The following is a 21,848-nucleotide window of genomic DNA, read 5'->3' as shown; positions in this document are numbered from 1 at the left end:
CAGCGTCACACAGTCCAAGCATTAAAAATATGTCTAACTTGTGGGCACGCTGTCTGATGGTCGCAGATATTTATGGCCACGTCTGCCGGTGTCCCGCCAATACCCCCGAGACGCGGGAAGGTGCGAGGGCCCGTTCATCGCTGCTCGCAGCTTTAATTATAAATTATAATTGCTGTTCTTCCTCTGGACCAAGCAGTAAAACATGTAAATGCAGATCATTTGCAAGACGGACAAGTGAATAAATGGTGCAGTGACCAACTTTGCTGTGATGTATCAATAAAGTATTATAAAAATGATATTGCTGCTCTAAGACTGATCGGTTCAACTTTCAAGAATTGGGGCAGAGTCACACAACTACCTTGGGTATTGTAAAATCCTCTCTGTGTTCAAGAGTTTATTGTAGACCCCTTGTGCCAATAAGTAAATAGTGTAATAGTAAATAATAATAGTAGTATCGCAATGTGATCAATGTTATGTTATTATAACCAGATATTGTGTCTGCCACTATTGAGATAAGAAAATTGGAAAGTCTTTGTGATAACTACAAATGATTACGTAATCATATCATAAGATTTTTTTGGAAACAGGGGTGATCTCATAATAATAAGATATGTCTCGCATTAATGAGAAAACCTGTTCATAATAGAAAACATCCTTGTTTTTTAAATGATAAGATATATGCATTGTGCTTCCATGGAAAAAGGTACGAAAAAAGATTAAAAGAGGCGGAATGAAGGGAAGGGAAAAGGTGAGATTTAAAGTTGAAGGGAGGGATGGAAAGAAAGAGAGGAGGACCAGACAGAAGAGAAATATAGAACATAGCAGGTGCTCCAGGGAAGGAAAAAGAAACCGATACACCTGATGAACTAGACTACAGGGAAGTAATGCGAGAGCTGGGGCGTGAAGGACAGAGAGAAGGTGAAGGAAAGAGCAAAATCTAGTACAGCGTGCCTTACATATTTTTGAAGCAAACATCACACGTTCGTAATAGACTTTGTATGAACATGAAGCCGGTTTGACAAGCTAATAAATCTTCAGTTCCGCCTATTTAACTATTAATGACTGCTAGTCTTGATGGTGATGATGATGGAGCCTTGCAGATTCACTAACAGCACCAGGGGCTCCCTTGAATAGCTGATTCTCTGTTGGCATGACATGGTCTTGTAAGTGGAGAAACCTGATGTGAAAACTTTGGATGCAGTGCAAGTTGAAGTTGTCGACTGCAGGTAGTTGGGGGACGACAGATAGAGGAGGAGGAGAGGAAGAGAGAAGGAGAGTGAGATTTATCGGCTTGGAGATACCCAGGGGAGGCTGGCAACTGGAGCTCCAGGAGCCGTAATGTGGTCCGCACACACACACACACACACACACACACACACACACACACACACACACGCACACACACACGCACACACACAAAGGCATATACTCGCAGTATGATTAAACGAATATGTGTGGGCTATTGTACACGCATGTACCTACAAATGCACAGAAACACGCACACACACTCACCCACTAGGGAATCCACACTCATGCATCCACACAGACCCGCACACACTGAATAAATAAACAAACCCCCAACATGTCGATAAACAAACGCACCAATTTTAGACAAACAAAGCCGGCACAAACAATGCCCTCTAGAAGATTAAAAAGGCAGACCTTCATCGTCGAGTGCACTTTGAACGACAAACACACACAAACACACCAGCACAGACACACATATATAGAATCCCACCTTATACAACCACTAATACACTGCTTCTAAGAGACAACTCAACACAATACACACAATAAACCTTGCATTATGTGAACAAGCACTCAACTACACACATGATTGTGTCTTATAACACACACACACACACACACACACACACACACGTACTCATGCCACCAACGGGCGAGGAACACAACTCTTGTTGTGGATCATGTTTCTGATCTGTCAGCATCAATTTCTGTGCTGCAGTTATAAATGGTGTTTACACTTAACGTATGGTGCAGGTCTGGGCTCAGCACAGTGGGTGTCATGAGTCTCTGCTGCAGGAACTTTGTCTGCTGTTTCGATGGCTGACCATTCAGCAGTCCTGCCCTGCCCCATCATTAGCTCTCAACCAGACACCGCTGCTCATCATCAATGCTTATTAGCAACATTAGCGCTGTAAGCAGCAGCCTTTTCTCACAGAGTTGTCACAAACAATTACTCCTGCAGTGTCACAGGGCTCTGTGCGTGCTCAACAAGAATCTCTATTTGCATCATGGTGGGTCCAAAAAAGAAATCAGTAGTCATTATGTTAATGAAAAAAGGTACACAAACACTCACTGGGAGTAGAGCATGCGCGATCGGACGATGAACTTGAAGATATACTCGAGGGCTTTGAGGGTTCGGAGGATGGGCTCACACTGTTCACCTCGGCTGGACACATCCAGATACCTCTTCAACACCGACATCAGCTTTCTGGGAGAGAATGATAGGAGAAACCAAGTCAAAAAAAAATCAAAAAACCATCCAGTGAGAATTGTCATCCTTTTCTGATGTTCCACAGGTTGGAAGATAAATCACCAACTCCATGTTTCACTTCCATAGAGCAGAAAGACAGAGTGCATCAGAGTGAGAGTGAAAGAACGACAGAGAGAAGGAGGTGGAAAAAAAATGACAAAATAGTATTTCACACCTCAACAGATTTTACACAGCTCACAGACATTTTGATTTTCCTTCAGATGATAGGTGAAAAAAATCATTTTCCGACACATGCACACCCCACAGGCATCTTTACACACACACATAAATATTAAAGTGTGTCAAAGCAGCTGGAGAGAGGTGTGGGTGGCACAGAGTTCAGTCTACGTTTATGACCCACCAGCATTTCTCTGCCCAATCACTCACTGCACCATCCCAAATGGCATGCAATACTAGCATATTCATAATACATAAAACAATACTGAAGGCCTAAAGAGGGCTGAGACTCTTGGCTCTGTGACGGCTTTATTTCCATGAAATGGCAACTCATTAACTGGTTTAAACTTGCCCAATCCTCTTAAACAATAAAAGTCTCCTTGAAAATATTACCAACGTTATTACGATTCAGTCGACTCTGGTTTTGTTTTGGTGCATGGCTTAAAGGCAAGCACAGGAGGATTTATTCATTTTTAAGAGCAAGCGATAGGGAGTTTAAAATGTAGTTAGAGGGAGTTAGATGGTTTTACATAATAGCCTCTGGGCTGATAGGCGTTAAGCTGCAGTGACCCTCTTAAAGAGGGTGAACACCAACACACTGGCAAGGGAGGAGTGGAGTGATGGTGGAGAGACTGATGAGTAGATGGAGGGAAAAACAGACAGGAAAAGAGAAAAGCAGTTAAGAGAGGAAGAGAGTCACAGGGATAATTGGGCAAAGGAGGCAGGGAGGAAGAGAAGCAGCTGGGAAATGCAAGAAAAGATTCAGCGGGGAAAGAGAGCAGGAAGAGTTAGAAATGCTTTTAATTTCCTAACTGAAGCTTTGGCAATGCAAACAAATGTTGTCTCTAGCGCCCACTGAATCAAGTTAAGTGAATTAAATGAGAGTAAGAAGCCGACAGAAGTGTTTGGGGCGCATGCCTGAGTGCTTATGCTGCTACTCCACAGAGAGGCAGGGTTAAAACTCTAATCCTATTCAGTAAAGTGCTCCAAAGGCCAACACACACACACTGACCTCCAGTGGCAGCTAGATACAGTGCAGTATTCACTAACGTATCATTAGATCTTCAGGTGACATTGAATTTATCACAATAGGTTTAACACTTGAATACCTTTGGCATGAAGTTTGGCAGACTCGACAGGTTTATGAGAGTGATTCTGAATGGGACAACCCACATTAATGTGTTTCTGTACTTTAGGCTGCTACGTCCAACTTTCTAGGAAGCACTAAGCAGCCTGTTTTCTGGCTTGATGACAAAGCATTATCGAGATTATCTAATGGGATTTAAAAGATTTCATAATGCCCTAGAGGTGGGAGAATTGCCTCGTGAAAGATTGTAATCCTTCATTTGAAACACAAACAAGAACTCTGCTGATACACTGCTTATGTTTTGTTTTCACACAATAGAAGTATGGTGTGTTTTTTACGTTTGTTGACATGAAGTCTAACATTGTCATTACACATCATACTGATATCTGCATTAGGTTAATACGTGTATGGAGCCCACAGTAAAATGGTTTCAGCCTTAAACAGACAGTTTTGAGGGAGAGTTTTTCAGGGAGTTTAAATTCTCTTGTAGCAGATTAAATAAGGAGATGTGACACAAACAGGATTGTTGCACGAGCACACTGATTTGTGACTGAAATCTTTGCTTTTTGGAGCACCTATCAACTACCTAGGTTATTATGTATTTTGGTCTTATACACGTTATATGTGTCTGGATGCCTAAAATATAATGTACATGTGTTTTTCAGATTCACAATCAGTGTTCTGATGAGAAAAGGGGTAGAAACTTTGGTCGTCATATATTGATTCAAATCTGATGCAAGGCTGACGTGTTGAGGAGAACGTCGTCTCCAGTCATTCAGGAAACGCTTACAAAATGTAACAGTACTGAAAGGAAGTGGGCTGTGATCCAGGAAGTGACCTACTTGTAGGCCAGTGTAGCGCTGAAATGCTGCTTGATGTAGGCCTCCAACACTGTGTTGAAGTGCTGGAACTTTCTATCAGCGATCAGACCTATGATGTGTATCTGGCAGACAAAGGGGACAAACAGAGAGACAGAGAGGGTTACATGATGACATAGCAGTAGACATTTACAATATAAATGTAAATTTACATAAAATGTTATGAACAATGATTCGATATCCATCTTTATTTGGAAAAAGATGGATATGTAGATGACGCAAAGATGTCAGACTCAATACACACAGAGACAGCCTGTAACAAAATCAGCTGCATCTCTCAACAAGCCATACACACATGACATTGTCTGGGTAAACACCCCACACACTCACCAAGGCGTCAAACACGAGGATGTCGTAGTCGTCAGTCTGAGAGTGTTCCATCATGATGTTGAACAAGGCATCCAGAGTGTCCTGCAGAAACTAAATGCACACATACAGAGAAAGGAGAGGTCCGGTGAGAGCACACACATGGCAGTCTACACACTAATGCGAAAGCACACTTCTATTCACACCACTGACCTTGACCACCTCCTCTCCATCAATGATTTTGAGCTTCTCGAGGTTTTCTCTGAGGAGTTCGGGTCGAGTCCTCCACTTAAGCAGCCCCAGCAGGCCCACTGGAGAGGAGAGACACAGGGAGTACATTTCTGTTCAGCTGCCTGAAAAACAGCTCTCTTGTTTAAAATGAGATGCTGATCAAAGCTGTTATAAAGAAAATATAGTCTTAGTTGTAGAATGTAATTTTCTAAATTGTTGTTTTCTCTCCTACTGTGTCTCATTCTGTGTTTTGCGAAGAATACGTGAAGTGTAGCACTGTATTTACCTGTCAGTGATACGTATATACAGTATAATCTGTTCCTCTGCTTAGTCAGACTGTCAGCTGAGCATTCCAATCCACAGTTTCTGTCATTAATTCTGCTACAGTCTGACACGGGGCAGATTTCCATGTCTCTGTAGGGCTGCCCGCTTGAAGCTCACTGCATTTCCTGTCCAATAATGTCTGACTCACCAAGCCAAGCCGAACATCTGGTGGGTGCCCCCAAAAAACACTGTGTGCATGCATGACTGAGAGTCTTTGTGTGTGTGTTTAGGTGTGTGTGTGTGCGTGTGTGGTACAAGTGATTAATACTGCAGGATAATGTTCATTATAGTGATGGACTGGCTTTGTCAGTAACAGCTGTTGCACTGCACCTGTGCCTGATGCACCGCACTGTCTGGAATGTACGTGTTCTTGTGCATTTGTAGATGTGAATGTGCACTTTAGTGTGTGTGTGTGTGTGGGGGGGGGGGGGGGGGGGGGGGGGGGGGGTATATGCGCCTGCTAGAGTGGCTGCCTGCCAGAGTGTTTAGGACAAAATTACGTTACTCTTCACGAATCAAACCCATGTATACACACAGTTTTCCCTATCCTGTGCTCACTATCCCATGACCAAAACACGTCACACCCACATACACTCGTAGTTCTGGTTCGTAGTTCGTAGTTTACCTAATTAATATACCGTTGACTCACCGTTAATTGTGTGAACATCTCCTTTACCCTTACCTCACCTCACCCTTCAGCTATTGTCATCATGCCTTATTAACTTTTAGCCCGAAACCTAAAAATAACACTCGGCCTAACAAGTCAGATAGTGTTAGCGGTTACCTGCAATTCAACACTAATGCTTTGGGCTTTCTAAGGAATCTGGATTGCCTAACCGTTTAGCCCAAGAGAAGACGGTATGCTGACTAGATCAGGAGTGTTTTCAGACTCAACAAGACATTCTAAGCAGTGCATTTGTCCTCTACCAATTTCACAGCCAACAGATGATTCATTGTCTTGGCTTGACCTTATTACTCTGTTGAAAGAAGATGTCAAGTTTAATTTCAAACACCTTTCCCTTTATAATTTCTGTCCCAACCTTTCTTCAACCTTTGTGTGTAAAAAGGTGTGTGTGTGTGTGTGTGTGTGTGAGAGTGTGTGTGTGTGTGTGTGTGTGTGTGTTTGGATGAAAATGTTTTGCCCCGCCAAGTCTCAAGAGTAGCTTAATGTCAACCACAATGTCACAAACGACACCTTCCCCAAACACACATCCAAACAAAAACACACCTACCATTCTGGGTGAGTTTGGTGGAGCAGACCAGGGTGGAGATGGTGAAGCTGTCTCTGGAGCTGACTGACAGGCCTCCACTTCCTGACACGTTGCTGGAGCTGCGGCTCAACGCCGCCACCTTGTGGGTGTCACCATGGTGGTGGCGGGTCGAGGGCAACGACAAGTAGCAGTTCACATCTTCCATGCGCTTGCTGTCACCCTGAGAGGACAATGAGAGCGAGTCATTTCTAACCCCCGCCAGTAAGGCTCCAACTTGCTAATGATGGAACAGAAGTTTGGTGGCTGTCGCAGCAGCATTGGGATGAGAACTAAATTTTCTGAGTTTAATCAAAACGTCTTGATGCAAACAAGGAGTAAAAGACTCTGGGGTTTGCTGCACTTGTTTGCTGGACCTGACGGAAAAATGACAAACAATGACTGAAGTCGCCAGTTCCATAGCAGTAATCCTCTGCGATCACTATGGCTTTTCTACTTCTACCAAACTAAACTTCTGCTTGTAAACTTACAACTTTGGAAACATTGGGGCCAGGACAGATCAGAAAAATAAGATCTATTATCATAGCATTTTCTTGCAGTACGTGTTGGAAAACTAGAGTAAACACATAAACAGGATATCTTGGCATATTGATATTCTGTTTGTCAAAGATTCATTACGGCCTCAACCTCAGACAAACTCTGCCCTCTTTAATGCCAAACCAGTAAATAATAATGAGTGAGTGGGTGGCAAAGCAGGGAATAAGAGATTTAAGCCATGAGTGGCACAGAGAAGGAGAGGAATGCAGGGATAATAAGAGATAATCGAAAAAAAAGGGCACATGGAGACCATCCATTTGGTCTTTGAGTTTATCACGAGTAATTAATCTTCATTGCGTTTGGCATTTAATCAATAAAGGGATTCAATCTTAGCTTTGGCTCATTTGGCAGGAAATCTATTTGGCTTCAACCAGTGGCCATAATCTCCCATCCAGACTCACTATAAGATTGTCTTTGATGATGGATGCAACTGCACAACTGTTACGTAAATACAGTATATTTAACAATTAATCTGTTTTTTACTACCATGTTTAAGGCAAATCACCTCAGCGACTTGTAAAATCTACCATTCATTTGTCACTATACAAATGCCTCCGGTATTACGTGGGGAATGGCAGCGAGCTTTGGTAGAGTTAGAATAATCTTCCCCATTCATTCAAGTCTGACCATGAATGATGTATCAAAATAATGGTATGAACTGGCTGTGTTACTGTACTAACCACCAGTTTTAATTTGACATACTACTTCAGGGAGTGTCTTGGTAGTGTGCTTAACATAAAACTGCAACGTCCCAGGTATGATTCCAGCCGTGGGATGTTTGTTGCATGTCATGCCCCTCTCTCTCCCCCAATTTCCAGTCTGGCTTTACACTGTCATCTATCTAATAAAAAAGACATCTTAAAAAAAGAAAAGATTCCAAATTTATTGTAGTTGAGCTGTTTAATCTAAAACTGGTTGATCCAACAAAAGTAATGAGCTGTGACCTTCCTCATCATAAAAGGCTCACTATTTTTATGATGAGAGTTTATTACTCTCAGAGAAGCTTTAATATCTTAATAAGTCGGAAAGCTTAGGTCAAGGTGACTGTAAATAAGTTGCACATCAACTTTAAAATGAATCAGGTTGATTTACTCTTTATTTAATTTGTCTTTCTTTTGAATAAGACACTGAACCTGTTCATGAGTTTATCTGTTTTCTTTCTGACCTTGAAGACTACGAGGTCATGCGGCCCATCTTGTAGAACTGTCCCATCTTCCTTCATCAGACGCACAAAGGCCATGGCAAAGTTCTTCTCACTCTTGTCCTTGGCTGGAGGAGGGTCAGGGGAGACACACATCAGGGAAATAGAAAGGCAGGAGGGAGGGTGAGACTCCAGGTATGGGAGGAAGGATAACTGGTTTATATAATGAAGTGTGCGTAATGACGCCTTGGGTCACTTTCCAAATTGCTTCAAACCACTCGGTCCTTTCAGTGTCCCATAATGCTCAGGGGGATCAGAGTAGAGGTGAGTGTGGATGTATGGAGAGAACAGACAGGCAGAGAGGCTGATACTCACACTCCTGGGAAGAGCGGTGTCTGAACATGAAGCGTAAATGGATTTTGTGCATTTCTTCCAGAGGGACTGCCACCTGGAGGACATGTGAAATTACAGATATCTTTACATTTCTACAGGTATACCATGACATTCTGGGGAATATAAAAAGAAAGTTATGGTTGAGATGAGGAATGCAAATGCATAAACATCAGACATGTACAAGGATTCTCAACTAAAAATTGTACCACTAACTACTTTTGAATAGTTCAGCAACTCCGTCTACAACACACACACACCTTAATTGTCTCCATCCAGCGGGGCTGTTTGACTTGGTAGTAGATGACGGATCTGTACTCACTGACCGCCTTATCCCCTGCTCCCAGACAGATGGAGTTCTAGGAAAGAGGGAGAGAGAGAAAAACACGTAACATATTGAGCTGAAGGATTTTATGATTGTTTGTGTATGTGCTAAAATAGATTTTCTTTCTGGGATTACAGCCAAGTCTATGTGCCCCCGACTATGAAAGCGTGCATAAGCGCTTAATTTCTGCTGTGTTTGCTCACTGGCCCATACCAGACACACACACACACACACACACACACACACAGAAATCAATCCGTTGACACAAATCCCTTTTTTATTCAAACACAGTGACATGCTCTGTGCATCCCCGGCCTCATCTCTTCCTGCTGCTCACCTGTATGACCTTGCCCTCCTCATCGCAGACCCACATGATGACCTCCACGTTTTTCTGTGTCGTCTTGTTGTATTTGTCATAGTCGCCGCCCTGTAAGGTGAGGTAGATGTCATTGCGAACATCTCCCGGCATAATGATCTCGGGGAAGCCCAGTTTGCGGGCCACCACAGTGCTGCGGTCCACCAGGTGAGGGTATTCCTTCCGGATCTGAACTATGTCCCCTACCAGAGCCTTCATAGTCACCCACAGACCTGGAGGGAGGTGGGGTAGAAGAGGAGGGAAGGCTATGCATTAATGTTTAGCAGTATGTTTTTACACATCTGGAGTAGGACCAATGAATTCGTTTTTCCTTTTTTAAACAATATTCCGTAAAAAATACATATTCTTGATAAGTATCATCATGACACTTGATCTCAAGAATTGTGAGTCTTTAGACAAATGACAGACTGACGCATGGCACATATTGTCGAGGATATATTACTACCTTGAATTGGGTCGTTAATCTAGAGAGTTGATAGATGTGTTAAATTTGTGGAGGAACTATGTTTCATTGTGGGATTTACTAATTAAAGGACTTCATCATATCAACTGTTTAGTATCTGATTTTTTATTCCAGGTGCTGATTTATTGCTTATTCACTCCTAATGACACGAGATTGTGTGTCTTTCTACTGTCCAGTTTCACAGTACTGGGAGATAGACATACTGTGTTGCAGGGGCTTCGTTAGGCCTATTTTAGGGTGGCTGAAGCCCCCCTAAAATGTTCTTCAGCCCCCCAAATAATTTGGCATTATTGGCTTTAAAAAAAAAAAAAAAAAAAGAAATCTTTTTTTTAATTTTTATTTTGGTGATGTCATTAAATTAAACTATTGTTTCTCACATGGACAAGTTATTTATAACTCTAACATGCTACATATGTGTGTGCGTTCTGGTTTGTATGTTTTCTCCCCCTTCAAATTACAATCCAATAGCCTATCATCATACTTAACGATGTAAAGTTGACACTGTCAGGTCCATTCTCCATCCATTGTGTGCGGTCCCTTTAAGAATTAGGATTTGGGAGTGACGCTAGTTTATCCGTCTTTCCTTTACAAGCAGGAAAATTATTTCTCTCTCTTTATTTGAGAAAAGTTCATATTTGAGTTGTCAAATTTCACTATGACTCTCAAATTCTGTCTCTTGTGTTATCATATACTGCATGCAAGCAAAACTACAGAGCAGAATCACACTCTTTCTGATTGAACCAATCTATGAACTGTCTGAAACAATGGATATCCGCGGCCCGAAATGGGCCCCAAAAAAAATTGCCGCTCACAAACATACCACTCCCCTTGGGGCTAAGCCCCCCCTTTCTTTGAATCCTACAAACGCCCCTGCTGTGTTGTCCTGTTACACTTTATTAGTGACCACAATTAAACCCCAAACAGGTTAAGAAAACACAGGGTATGTGTAGCTTTTAGAAAGTTAAAGTCAATACTGTACTTCACACACTTTGTGGAACCAAATATCAATAAATTGAAGAAGATTTACTTGGACAAATAGGTGCCACTCCAGGTTATTTCAAATGAGGGATCCAGAGAGGAATTTTCATTTCTCTCTGCAGATAAGTAAATTCAAATTAAAGGCAAATGAATGAACAAGGAATGTCAAGGCCCCGGCACTATCAAAACGGAATCTTAAACATTTTAACATGTTTTCAGAACCTACAGAAACCCTGAAACATTCAGCCTGAGGGCTGAACTTAGAGTGAGATCCACTTTGTTTAAAATGTTAGTGTTTATCTATGGGGAGAGTAACCTCAAAGTGTTTCAACGTGAAGCGTGGAAGTGAAAATGTCTGCTGTTCTTACACACCACACTGTAATTAATAACACTATAAAATGCCCGTCTCCTGTTTGTTAAAGGGGTGTAAAAGAGGTAGGGGGGGGGGGCTGAAGGAGACAAAGAAAGGGCTATATCTTAATAGGCAGCAATTGTGTTCAAAGGAATATGGGCTCTCAAAGCTTTCAGAGAAATTATGTGAGAAAGCAAAGAAAAAGAATGGTCAGAGCATAGAAAAGGGGTTACTTTTTTAGGGGAATACAGAGTTGGTGAAAGGGTTAGGGTGAATGTCACAAACCCACATTTTTTAGGGTAACCACATACCTACAGGGAATACTCTGCATGTGTGTGTCAGTGTTTATATGTGTACTATGGCAGAAGCATCTCAAAGTGAGAGGAAGGAGAAACTAGGGGTAAGTAATGTTGAGAACAGACATCTGGTGACCTCAGGTGCTCTTTTCATATCTAGGTTATGCCCAGGGCTTTCAGGAGCGAGAGGAAAGATAATGGCTGAGCGAGATGACAGTGTAGTCCAACATGTCCAACACTCTCTGTGGAACAAGACAGTGTCAGCCATAGAGGCTGTCAAAGTCAGCCATACACATGAGGTAGCAGGCAGCGATACTGGAGGCTGGTGAGGGAGAAATAAACGGTAAGTAATATGAAGACATTGGCTCGAAGACGTATGCTATCCATCAGGATAACGTCCGTCATATTTACCCAGGCAGCAGCGATGAGAAATGGCCATTTTGTCTGACCACAAATGACTGCAGCATACACAGTCCAGTGGGAACCTTTATCGCATACAGGACCACTGACTTTAAGTCACATGGCTTACACACTAGGAAACAGAGAAAGAAGCCAAACCTTGTCCAGCACTGTCTCCTCGCGATGCTGTCACTTTGTTCAGCAAGGAGTGGAGAAAGTCATTCTCAGCAACTACCCTGAATAAACACAGAAAAACACACTTTGAGAACACACAAAAGCTGCTTGATCTGAAAATCGTGCAGATGCTAAAACCTTCACAAACAAAATTGCAATATTGCTATTTAATTACCAGGAGGATTTGTGAGTAATAGAGAAGGAAAATGGGACATACGGGAAGAAGGGGATGAAAAACTGTTTCTCCTCGTCGCATTCGACCTTCCCTTTGATGAGATCACTGATGTCCATCACTGCCAAGAAAAGGAAAACAAATGTGTCTGCGATAACAAAATCAAAGACAATGCTACAGAGTAATTTCAGATCAGTCAGCAATGACAGCCTCTGTGAACATTTGGATTTAAGTCTCTCTCACAAACTAGTCCAGCAAACATGCCCCTCTACACACCCTCACAGCTCTCTGCAGAGGTGGACTAAGGATAGACGCAACTTTTGTGAGCCAGTGGGAGCAACAATAACCTTGAGGTATTGAGAAAGTTAGTGGACGGTCTCCATCAATAATTTAGTTTTGTTTGTGCAAAAGGTGACTGTGGTTGTATTGGTCAGCTCCCAGGTGTAAATATGGGCAATAATACGTGCGGTAGCAGCAGCAACTGCTGACAAATCAGAGAAGATTACTCTGAACCGTTCGGAAAACAAAAGCAAAAATGACTAAGAAGGCTACTAAAGGCCAATATTGTTGGCTATACTGGTGACATTTAGCAGTGGAATGAGGCAAATGAGTCTAATAACTACAAATAAGACTTCACACATTGCTGGAACACTTGGATTGGCAATTTAGAAGCACCTTTGACCAGAAAGAAAACTGTATCGGCTGATCTTCAAGTACCTGCCACTCCGAACGGCCGCCTCAGGCCTTGAGTGGATTTCTTGTTGTTTGTCTCTTTCAGGTCCATCCTGCCCACTCTCACTATCTGACAGATCAGATAAATCTTCTCTCTGCACAGGTCCTTGTTCCCCAGGTCCTGGTGGAGACAAACAGAAAGGAGAACAGAGAAAGAAGAAAGCAAAACAATAAGTATTGAGTGGAAGTGGGAATAAGAGACACAAGGATGAAAAGACGGAGGAAAGAGGAGTTGGGGGACATCAGGTTAAGCAGGAAAGAGGGTGAGAGAGAAAATGATAAAGCAATGCAATCTTCTAAGAGGGGACTACTGTGTCTGTAGTGCTGAGAAACAGTGTGATAGTGCCCTCCTCTGGTTACTTACTGTAAAGACAACCTTCAGGTTGTTGAGCATGTCAATCTCCTTGGGGAATCCTTTACTGCCCCAACGTACCAGGTAGTTCTCACTGCACAAAGCATGGAAGACAGTTGTTGTTAATGTTCTGCAAAGCTATACTACACAATATTTTAATTTACAGCCACACATAGCATATCAATTGAAGTTCGAATAAAGATTGTCTCATTTCCCTAGACTGAAACTTTGCAGATCTACTCTACTTGAGAAGGTATGTATTTATAATGAACAAAAAGGTAGAGAAGGTATCTGGGTCCATTCCAGGACTGAGCGAGTGCTTGGTCCAGATAAAGCTGGACTGTTTGCCTCCCTCATCTTTAGGTTCTCTTTAGCAGAGGATCACAGAGTAGCCTGTCTGGTGTACATGGGCGTGCTACAGTATATGAAGTTCACTGACATTACATGATTTCTGGGAAAATAAAGTTAAAATCTCAGTTTGAGCGGAAACCAGAATGTTACCGAGTGCAGCTGCATAACAATTTAGACTGAAGTGCTAAAAATACAACTCCCTCTATTCCCAACAGCCTTTTTTCTGACACACAAGCATGTAACAGACACTGACAGAGAGATGAATAGAGAGAAAGACAGTAAGACAGACACATAGATGAGTGTCTATGGGTACAGCGGGGTGAATCAAAGCTGGGAAAAAGTTCCTAAACATTCCTTTCACAAAACCCACTATCTACCATTTTTTATACAAAGACCAACAACGTAAGGATCAATATATCAGGCATAAGAAGAGCACATGAGACAAAATAAACCAGGACAAATGCCAAGAAAGTAAGAGACCATCAGTGGTGGATACATATCGAGAAAAACACGATCGATCCAGATCTATCTTAAAACTCCCAGCTGCAGTTGCTGAGACTTAGATATACACAGTACGACAGTGAGTGACAGGGCTTAGCATCAGCACTGTCAGGCACCACATAGCACTGCCAGTCAGTATCTCCTGCCCTATAATTTGTGTTTTCTGTATTCTTATTTTTAGTATCCCATTGTTCTAATTAAGAGGGGTTCAACAATGGAGGAGACAGGACAAATGAGGAAGCAAGAGGAGAGGTATACAGACAGCTGAGGGATGGGGGTGAGGTTAAAAAGAATCGTAACTTGAACTCAATGATGTTTTCATTGGTGTTAGTCAGTAAATAGGTACTAAGAGGGATATGGTGGAGGCTAAACCCATCTTAATGTTTATATTATATTTAATGGACAACGTTTACTTATTTTATGATCTAAATCCTTGACAAAATCACATCAATATGAGCTGTACAAAGACCATTTTTTAAAGAAACAACAATAGCTGTTCATAGTTATGCATCTTTTTTTTTTTATCTCAATGTGACTTAACGCTACACCCAAACATTTCTAATTTTATATGAATCTGGGGCTTCAAATCCTCAAATCAACCTGAAAACAATAAACTGAAAAGAAAACCTCAACATGTGAGAGAATGACTGGTGACACCTGATGATGTTCTGTTTGACGGGGTCATAGAGGGACATGAAAAGCTCCGAGTCCTCTCCGATGCGACAGACGAAGTTCCTGACAAAGACGTAGAGGCTGTGGGTGGGGGAAGACTGGATTCGTGCTGAGATCCCGCTGTGGTCCGTCTGGATGTTGGACTGCAGGAGAGGACATAAGTTGAAGGAGGTTAACTTGGGACAAGAGTTTAACAAGCTAAAATGCCAGCCGAAAGCCTTCATTTCAAGGTCCTGAGAAATCTGGTTGGCTGGTATAAGAATTAATAGTTGGTTACTTTTATTCTGGGACGTAACAGCTGCTAGAAAATTACGGAATCAGAAAATCGTGATAGAGTACGTTCTCTTCTTACTTATGAATCAATGTAAAATAGGCTGCATGGAGATGAAATGAAGTCAAGCCAATTTGTATGGAAGTGAAATCTTAATTAGGCTTGACTGGCAGATATGATTGACAAGTAAAATGAATTATCTGTGTCATTTTCATGCAGATAAAGTTTCATTACTACATTTCATTAGTACTGTCTTAAAAAAAAAATGAAATGAAAAAAATTGCAATTCCACCTATTATCTATTTAATATACTGTATATATATATATATATAGTTCACATTAGCTTTTATATTTCCCATGAACAGTTTCCCAGGATAAATCCCATGGTACACATGTCTCTGGGAAGTCTAGTGCAGTCAAACCACAGCAATATCAAAGAAGTTGCCAAATGAATTATATTATAATTACAACATCTGCCATCACATCCACCCATGAGATTCTATCTCTGTCTCCTGAAACTTTCTGTCCGGCCCTTTTCCCTCCTGGGTTCTAATTGTTCTGCTCCCCACTGCAGTGCCTTCTCATCTTTTTCCTTACCTGCTCCTCTTTGATGCGCTCATTAATCTTGGCTGTGGCCTCCTCGTGGGCCCGAAACAGACTGATGACACTAGCCCGTTCTGGGTCCAAGATGTTACCATTGTCATCCCGAACCACCTGGTCCAGCTCCAGGATCCTGTAGTAGGAAGCAGGAGATACCACTCAGGTGAGGATTGGGAAGATTGATTGAAGGCATACAGAGGACAAAAAAGGCAACGAGTGGAAACGGAAATGCTGGAGGGAAGAAGACATAGGGGTGATGGGGAGGGAGAAGGGAGCAGAGAGGAATGAAATATAAAGGGAGAAGTGTTTTTAAGCAGACATACTTGTTGCCATAGTCAATCTTGGAGGTAACTTTCTGCTTGAGCTCCTTGAATTCGTCACTGGGCAGAGTGCCAGACAGGAGCTGGGAACGCCACTCCATTAGCTCCCACATCAGCCTCTGGACCTGCTTCACACGCATCCGTTTATTGACCTGGACGGGTAGATGTATAGTGTTACTCTCAGACATACACACACTAACATACACAAAGGGGTTTTTGCTTGTTGTTGTTTTTTTTTTACCACAAAGAGTTGCTTCCATATGCTTCCCCACTCCCTCAATGTGGTGGTAACCTCCTTTACCAAGGGCATCTCTGCAGACATCACTACCTCCTGATCTCTGTAGTCGCACACACAAACCAAAGAAATCATAACAAAGTCAAAAAACATAACTTTTGGGATCAGATGAAGACTTTGTAAATGCACTCACCCTTGTTTATCAATGACGACCCCCTTAAGATGAATGAAACTGGCAGGGAACACTCCCTGGAGAGGAATATGGACACATGTAATCAGTGGTAGCTTTCACTTCTCCTCTCTACAAAACTAGCAAAGATCTCCCAGTTGAATAAAAGTAATTGTGTTATTGTCACCTTCCTGCTAAAATCAATGTGACGCGCTGTATGGTGTAAAAAAAAAAAAAAAGATATGTTTGTGTGAGGTCTTACCCGTTGGGCATTGTTCCTAACCAAGTAGCCTCTGTACCATCCTGAAAGACAAATTGACTGTCACCTTACTGCCATACTGCCATGTCTACATGAGCAGGCCTGTGGTGTTCACATTGAAATGCGGACGTGTCAAGACCATATGTTGAAGGACTGAAACCTAGTGCAAAAACTATGATGCATACAATATTTAACGGATACAAAAAGCAAACAAATATATTTTACTGTGCAGGAGTTATTTATCATGCACCGTTAGGCCTAAGTTATATACAAATTATTGATATCCGATTACGTGAAATACATAAAACAGGAGTGACAAGAAATGCAGACAGCCAACATATTTTACTTTAACTAAGAAAAAGGATTGTTTATGAAAACTATAAGTAGTCACCAACTTTTGTTATTTTGACGATATCTTTCATTTTGGTTGAGTTAGCTGGTTTATGACCTTGTTTTAGGACAAGCCACATACAATGATGCAAAAATATTAACATATCTTAAATGTTTCACAGAGAAACATGAAAAAACAACATGGAAAGGTTATTTAGGGGCACCGTACAGCATAAGTGAAAAAAATAATACTTCCAATTTTTATATTTTGAGATATTCTTACCATCGCAGACCTCCTGGATCTGGACTGCATCGCCTACCTCGAGGGAGAGCTGCTTCTCTCCGCTGCCGACAAAATTCCACTTCACTAAAAAGGAAATAATTACAGTCTGATGAGGGGCTAGGGCAATGCGACTAAAGAACCAAAAACCAGAGCACGTCCATGATCGTTCACAGAGAAGGAGAAACACTGAAGTAAATCAGTGGAAGAAGAAAGCTACTCCTGGTGTAAGATGAACAAGTGTGGATTACCTGTCACCAACAGATCCAACTAACGTGCAGGTTTATTCCTGCCTGTTCTCACTGTCAACACCTTCTCTCTCCCTTGTTCAGGCCTCTTCGGTCAGTGAACCAATAAATAAGTACATGGTCACTGGATGGACTGTTGGCAGGCCAGATTGCCTATAAAATATTCACACTGAGCTGAAATGATTAGATTAAAAGAGGTAAGTAATGTTTTAACCAATAATGCCAAACATTGCCTGGTTCCTGCCTCTCAAATTGCAATACATCAAATATAAACTAGACATCCTTGAGCTTGGGACTGTTCGTGGTCAGACAAGCGGGAAATCTGAAGATGTCTCTGTCTCCGAGGGAATTGTGATGATGGCAAGGCAGCTTCATTTACATGGCACACTTCAAAACTGAGGCAATTCAAAGAAAACCATTTAAATTCAATTTTAAAACAATAAGCAATACAAAATAACATAACGTAGAATAAGATAGAACTGAATGAGATTTATTTTAAAAATTCAATAAAATATTATACACAAAAAAAACTATTTTCTGACATTTCATAGACTTAACGATTAACATAAAAATGAATCTGCAGATTGATCAGTAATTAAAAGGCTATACTTCTCATTAGCAGCCTTAGTGCAGCAACTACTGCTACTGTTTGCATTGGATATCAGTTAGTTGCAGAAGATAAGAGTAGTAGTGAAGCTGTTGTCTAATTGTTTGTAATAGCTCACAGGTTTGCTTTGCTCCTTCCTATATTCCACGGCTAAGGAAAACAAGCACTTATACACAAAATGAAGGCTAAATAACATAATTCTGACTGTGTAAAAAGTTGAACATTATTTCTGGACCAATACTTCAATTGAAATGCATAATTATTTCAAAATGAAAAGGTAAGTGTGTGTACAGTTCATGACATTATGTGGTCTCGATAGTATTTCGGCTTCAAAGAAAATACGTCCCTCCTTCTTCCTCCACTTCCTGTCTTGTCGTCTTACACAGACCAGGAAGAAATTAAGTCTAAATACAGTAAATAAACAACACTTCATTGAGTAATGTCATTAATAATTGATTCAAAATGTAAGATAAATATATTTCCATTTTCAATCTTAAGCTATAAAGCGGGAAAACACTTAAAAGACTTCAATTAATTGTCATCATTGACTTACAATGCTAACTATATGCCTAATAACTGATAAATGAATGCTTCGTCTGCAACAAGCCAGTGAACCTCTGCTATTACATTCTGTCATTCTGTATTTGAAGTCAGAAATCAGTATTCTTGCTAAGCTTGTGTCTGTCACGCATATCTAATGGAAACACATGGTGATCAGCTCGGCCATATTCAACCCACATACCCGATAAACTACAGATTGTAGTCAGAAGTTGCGCTTCAACCATCTACGATTTCCTCCTAGTGCCAAAAGCAATCTCTCTTCTTGCTTCTGTATTCATGAGCTGCATATAGTGTAATGCATTAAGATTGCCAGTCAATTCTCCATCAGTTTAAGATGGATTGTAACTTTAAATAGGATTTCATCCACCAAACAGTCCACTAGCTCTTATACCTTCTGTTGTATTGAAGGTAAACGGTGAATATGATTTTAGGATTTAAGTTATTTTATGGGAATTACATCTGACGTGTACACCTCAAAGTTCTGTAAGGCTGTTAGCACCTGCTCACATCCTGTTACGCAGGAAGCGATGGGCATCTATTTTTGTCCTTCTTATTCACAGCACGACTAAATAGAGACACTATAGAAACATGTGCATGCACACATACAAAGACACACAAGCGAGCTCATACTGACGTACCTACACCGTACCGCTCCGTGGTGGTCTTCGTCCAAGGAGCCATGACTGCATGTAGCCCCACTTTCTATTTTGAGTCTTGTCTTTCCGACTCACCTCCTATTTCTCTCTCTCTCTCTCTCTCTCTCTCTCACTCCTTCTGTTTTTTAAAGAAGACTGCTTGCTGAACTTTTTACTTCTGTATTTTTTTTGTTTTACTTCAAATGAAAGCAACAGGCCCATCCCCCTTTGCCTCTCTTCCTCTTCTGTCTCTCGTCTCTTCCTGACTTCAGGCCGTAAGAGGAAGTGAGTGACTGTGACAAGGTGGAGTCCTGTAGAGCCCACAGGCCTGCGTAGTGTGTGAAGTCTCCTTTTTTCTCATTTGGACTTAGCTGATTACTTTATCTGTATTATGATTGAATGTAAAACAATGTTAGGGGTTGAACAGTGATGTAAATAGCATGCTTTAATGGGCAAGTTTTATTCGTGATTCATTCTCAAATATGATCAAAATGAGTACTGGACAACACACAGTGTGCAAAGTCGGTGAACCGTGGATGACTTCAATCGATAGTTTACCAGCTCACACTGTGTGCACTCACCTCGTCTCTATGTGTCATCCCTCAACCTTGTGAAATACAAAGTGTTTGAAGTTGGAAGACGCAGCACCACAGGCAATATAGCTTGATGTTGTGTCACCTGTCATCTCTCCACCTTTCAAAAATGACGAATATAAAATGCTTATGTTACAAGATGTTACTCTGGAAAATGGTATCACGTATTACAAATACGCATATAGCAACACAGCAGCAGCTCAAACAGCATCTGGACTGTTGATTTTACCGAATACATTTCTAGTGAAACAAAGTGTTAAGTCGTTTCTAAATTTGCTGGTTTCAGGAACTCAGTTCAGAGATGAAACTAGTTACACAATCCTTCACCTTCCCTGTATCCACTTCAGATGATGTTGCCAGGGTAACCATCAATTGTCAGTGCTGAGAACATCCTCAAGACAAACATCTGGTACGAGCCTTTCATAACACTTTACTGACACCACTTTGTTTTACTAATTTATGGATAAGATAGTAAGATTTAGCATCCAAACGCTGCATTTCTAAACTAAAAATCATCCGTCCTTACAGCTTTTATCATCAGCATGAAGGTTCCCTGTTGAGTTTTTGACCTCAAATAGCAGTTTTGAGCTTTTTTTCACGTTTTGTTTATCCCATACACACGCCTGCAACGGGGAAGAAGAAGACTGCTAGCAAGAAAACATGGATGTAAACAATGCAGGAGTTAAAATACTTACAGAATCAGCTTTTCAAATGTTTTGAAGAAGGAAATGCATTCAAAACATTTGTTAGAGCTTTAAGGACACAGACAATGTGTTGATTTCTTGGCTAAATTAGTTTTGCCTGTTTTCCTGTGGCTATCACACTAACACACACTAACAAATGGCTTATTCCTAGAAATGAAGTCAATACTTTGCTGATCCAATAGAGGGTGGTAGAAAGTTCTAAATCATGTTTCGTTGTTTGTTTCATTCCCCCTAGCATTGCCTCATCTTCTCTTATCAAAATATGGCTTATTTTAAACATGTTGTTTACCTAGACTTTGAGCTGTGGTTTTATTTCCCACAGAAAAGATTTAAATTTCAATGCTAATGGATTTTGAGGTATCACTGCCAACTGCCTTTTTACACACTACCAGACAAATAAATGGTCCCTTTCCGTACTCTGCCTTGCATGGGAACGCTCTAGCCCAAAGGCATCAAAGCCAAGGAACACCTAAGTGAATTATTAAAGATATCACTGATGACACCGTCAACCCAGAGGTGGCAGTTCCAGAGGTGTCTTCACTAGCTCAGAAACACCAGAGGGTGTGTTGTTGTGGAAACATGAGGGGAGACAGAACTTGATTCAACACACGGATTGGATTTTGATTCAACACTGACAGAAAGGTGAGCATAGAAACATCACCAGGTATGAACATGTGAGGAGGTGACACTCAGTAACATGTGACAGAATGTGTTTGCTTTACAAAGGGAGAGTGATGAAGAAAGGAGATAAGGACAGAAGAAAGAAAAAATAATGATAAGAAAGATATGTTATCACATAGGACTGTGTAGTGGAACAACACTGGGACCTTGTTGCTGTGGCACAAGGAGAAAGAAGGGTGAAGCTAAACGGTGCGTGGAAAGAAGCAACTTGACTGATATAACCAGAGATGAAGCTATAGATGAAGGAATAAAAAGAGACAGCAGGCTTTAACAGCAGTAAAATAAACAATATGAGATTAAAAAGAAGATTTAATTCAGAATCAGCTATGATGTAAAGAAGCCCACAGGAAATGAGACAGAGCCAGAGACACGGAGG

General features: G+C 41.2%; 1 protein-coding gene across 1 annotated transcript in view; it reads right to left on the bottom strand.

Annotated features, from left to right (window-relative positions):
- Positions 1-19,720, bottom strand: part of dock2 (dedicator of cytokinesis 2) — an 88,360-nt gene extending 68,640 nt beyond the window's left edge. The window contains exons 1-21 of the mRNA XM_031862888.1: positions 19,498-19,720; positions 17,447-17,530; positions 16,837-16,877; positions 16,599-16,654; positions 16,412-16,508; positions 16,174-16,322; positions 15,848-15,983; positions 14,965-15,122; positions 13,468-13,549; positions 13,089-13,224; positions 12,417-12,492; positions 12,185-12,261; positions 9,499-9,749; positions 9,097-9,195; positions 8,822-8,894; positions 8,471-8,574; positions 6,733-6,931; positions 5,159-5,256; positions 4,970-5,059; positions 4,604-4,704; positions 2,321-2,455 (exon numbers count right to left, since the gene is read on the bottom strand). Coding sequence (XP_031718748.1) covers positions 2,321-2,455; positions 4,604-4,704; positions 4,970-5,059; positions 5,159-5,256; positions 6,733-6,931; positions 8,471-8,574; positions 8,822-8,894; positions 9,097-9,195; positions 9,499-9,749; positions 12,185-12,261; positions 12,417-12,492; positions 13,089-13,224; positions 13,468-13,549; positions 14,965-15,122; positions 15,848-15,983; positions 16,174-16,322; positions 16,412-16,508; positions 16,599-16,654; positions 16,837-16,877; positions 17,447-17,530; positions 19,498-19,540 — 2,285 coding nt within the window. The 5' untranslated portion in view covers positions 19,541-19,720. The remainder of the gene's footprint in view (positions 1-2,320; positions 2,456-4,603; positions 4,705-4,969; positions 5,060-5,158; positions 5,257-6,732; positions 6,932-8,470; positions 8,575-8,821; positions 8,895-9,096; positions 9,196-9,498; positions 9,750-12,184; positions 12,262-12,416; positions 12,493-13,088; positions 13,225-13,467; positions 13,550-14,964; positions 15,123-15,847; positions 15,984-16,173; positions 16,323-16,411; positions 16,509-16,598; positions 16,655-16,836; positions 16,878-17,446; positions 17,531-19,497) is intronic.
- Between the last annotated feature and the right edge of the window lie 2,128 nt (positions 19,721-21,848).

This window comes from Anarrhichthys ocellatus, unplaced genomic scaffold (genome assembly GCF_004355925.1).
Source record: "Anarrhichthys ocellatus isolate YVR2014 unplaced genomic scaffold, GSC_Weel_1.0 scaffold27, whole genome shotgun sequence".
NCBI classification, from domain to species: domain Eukaryota; kingdom Metazoa; phylum Chordata; class Actinopteri; order Perciformes; family Anarhichadidae; genus Anarrhichthys; species Anarrhichthys ocellatus.
The sequence above is the reverse complement of the archived record's forward strand: the minus strand, read 5'-3'. Positions and strand labels throughout refer to the sequence as shown.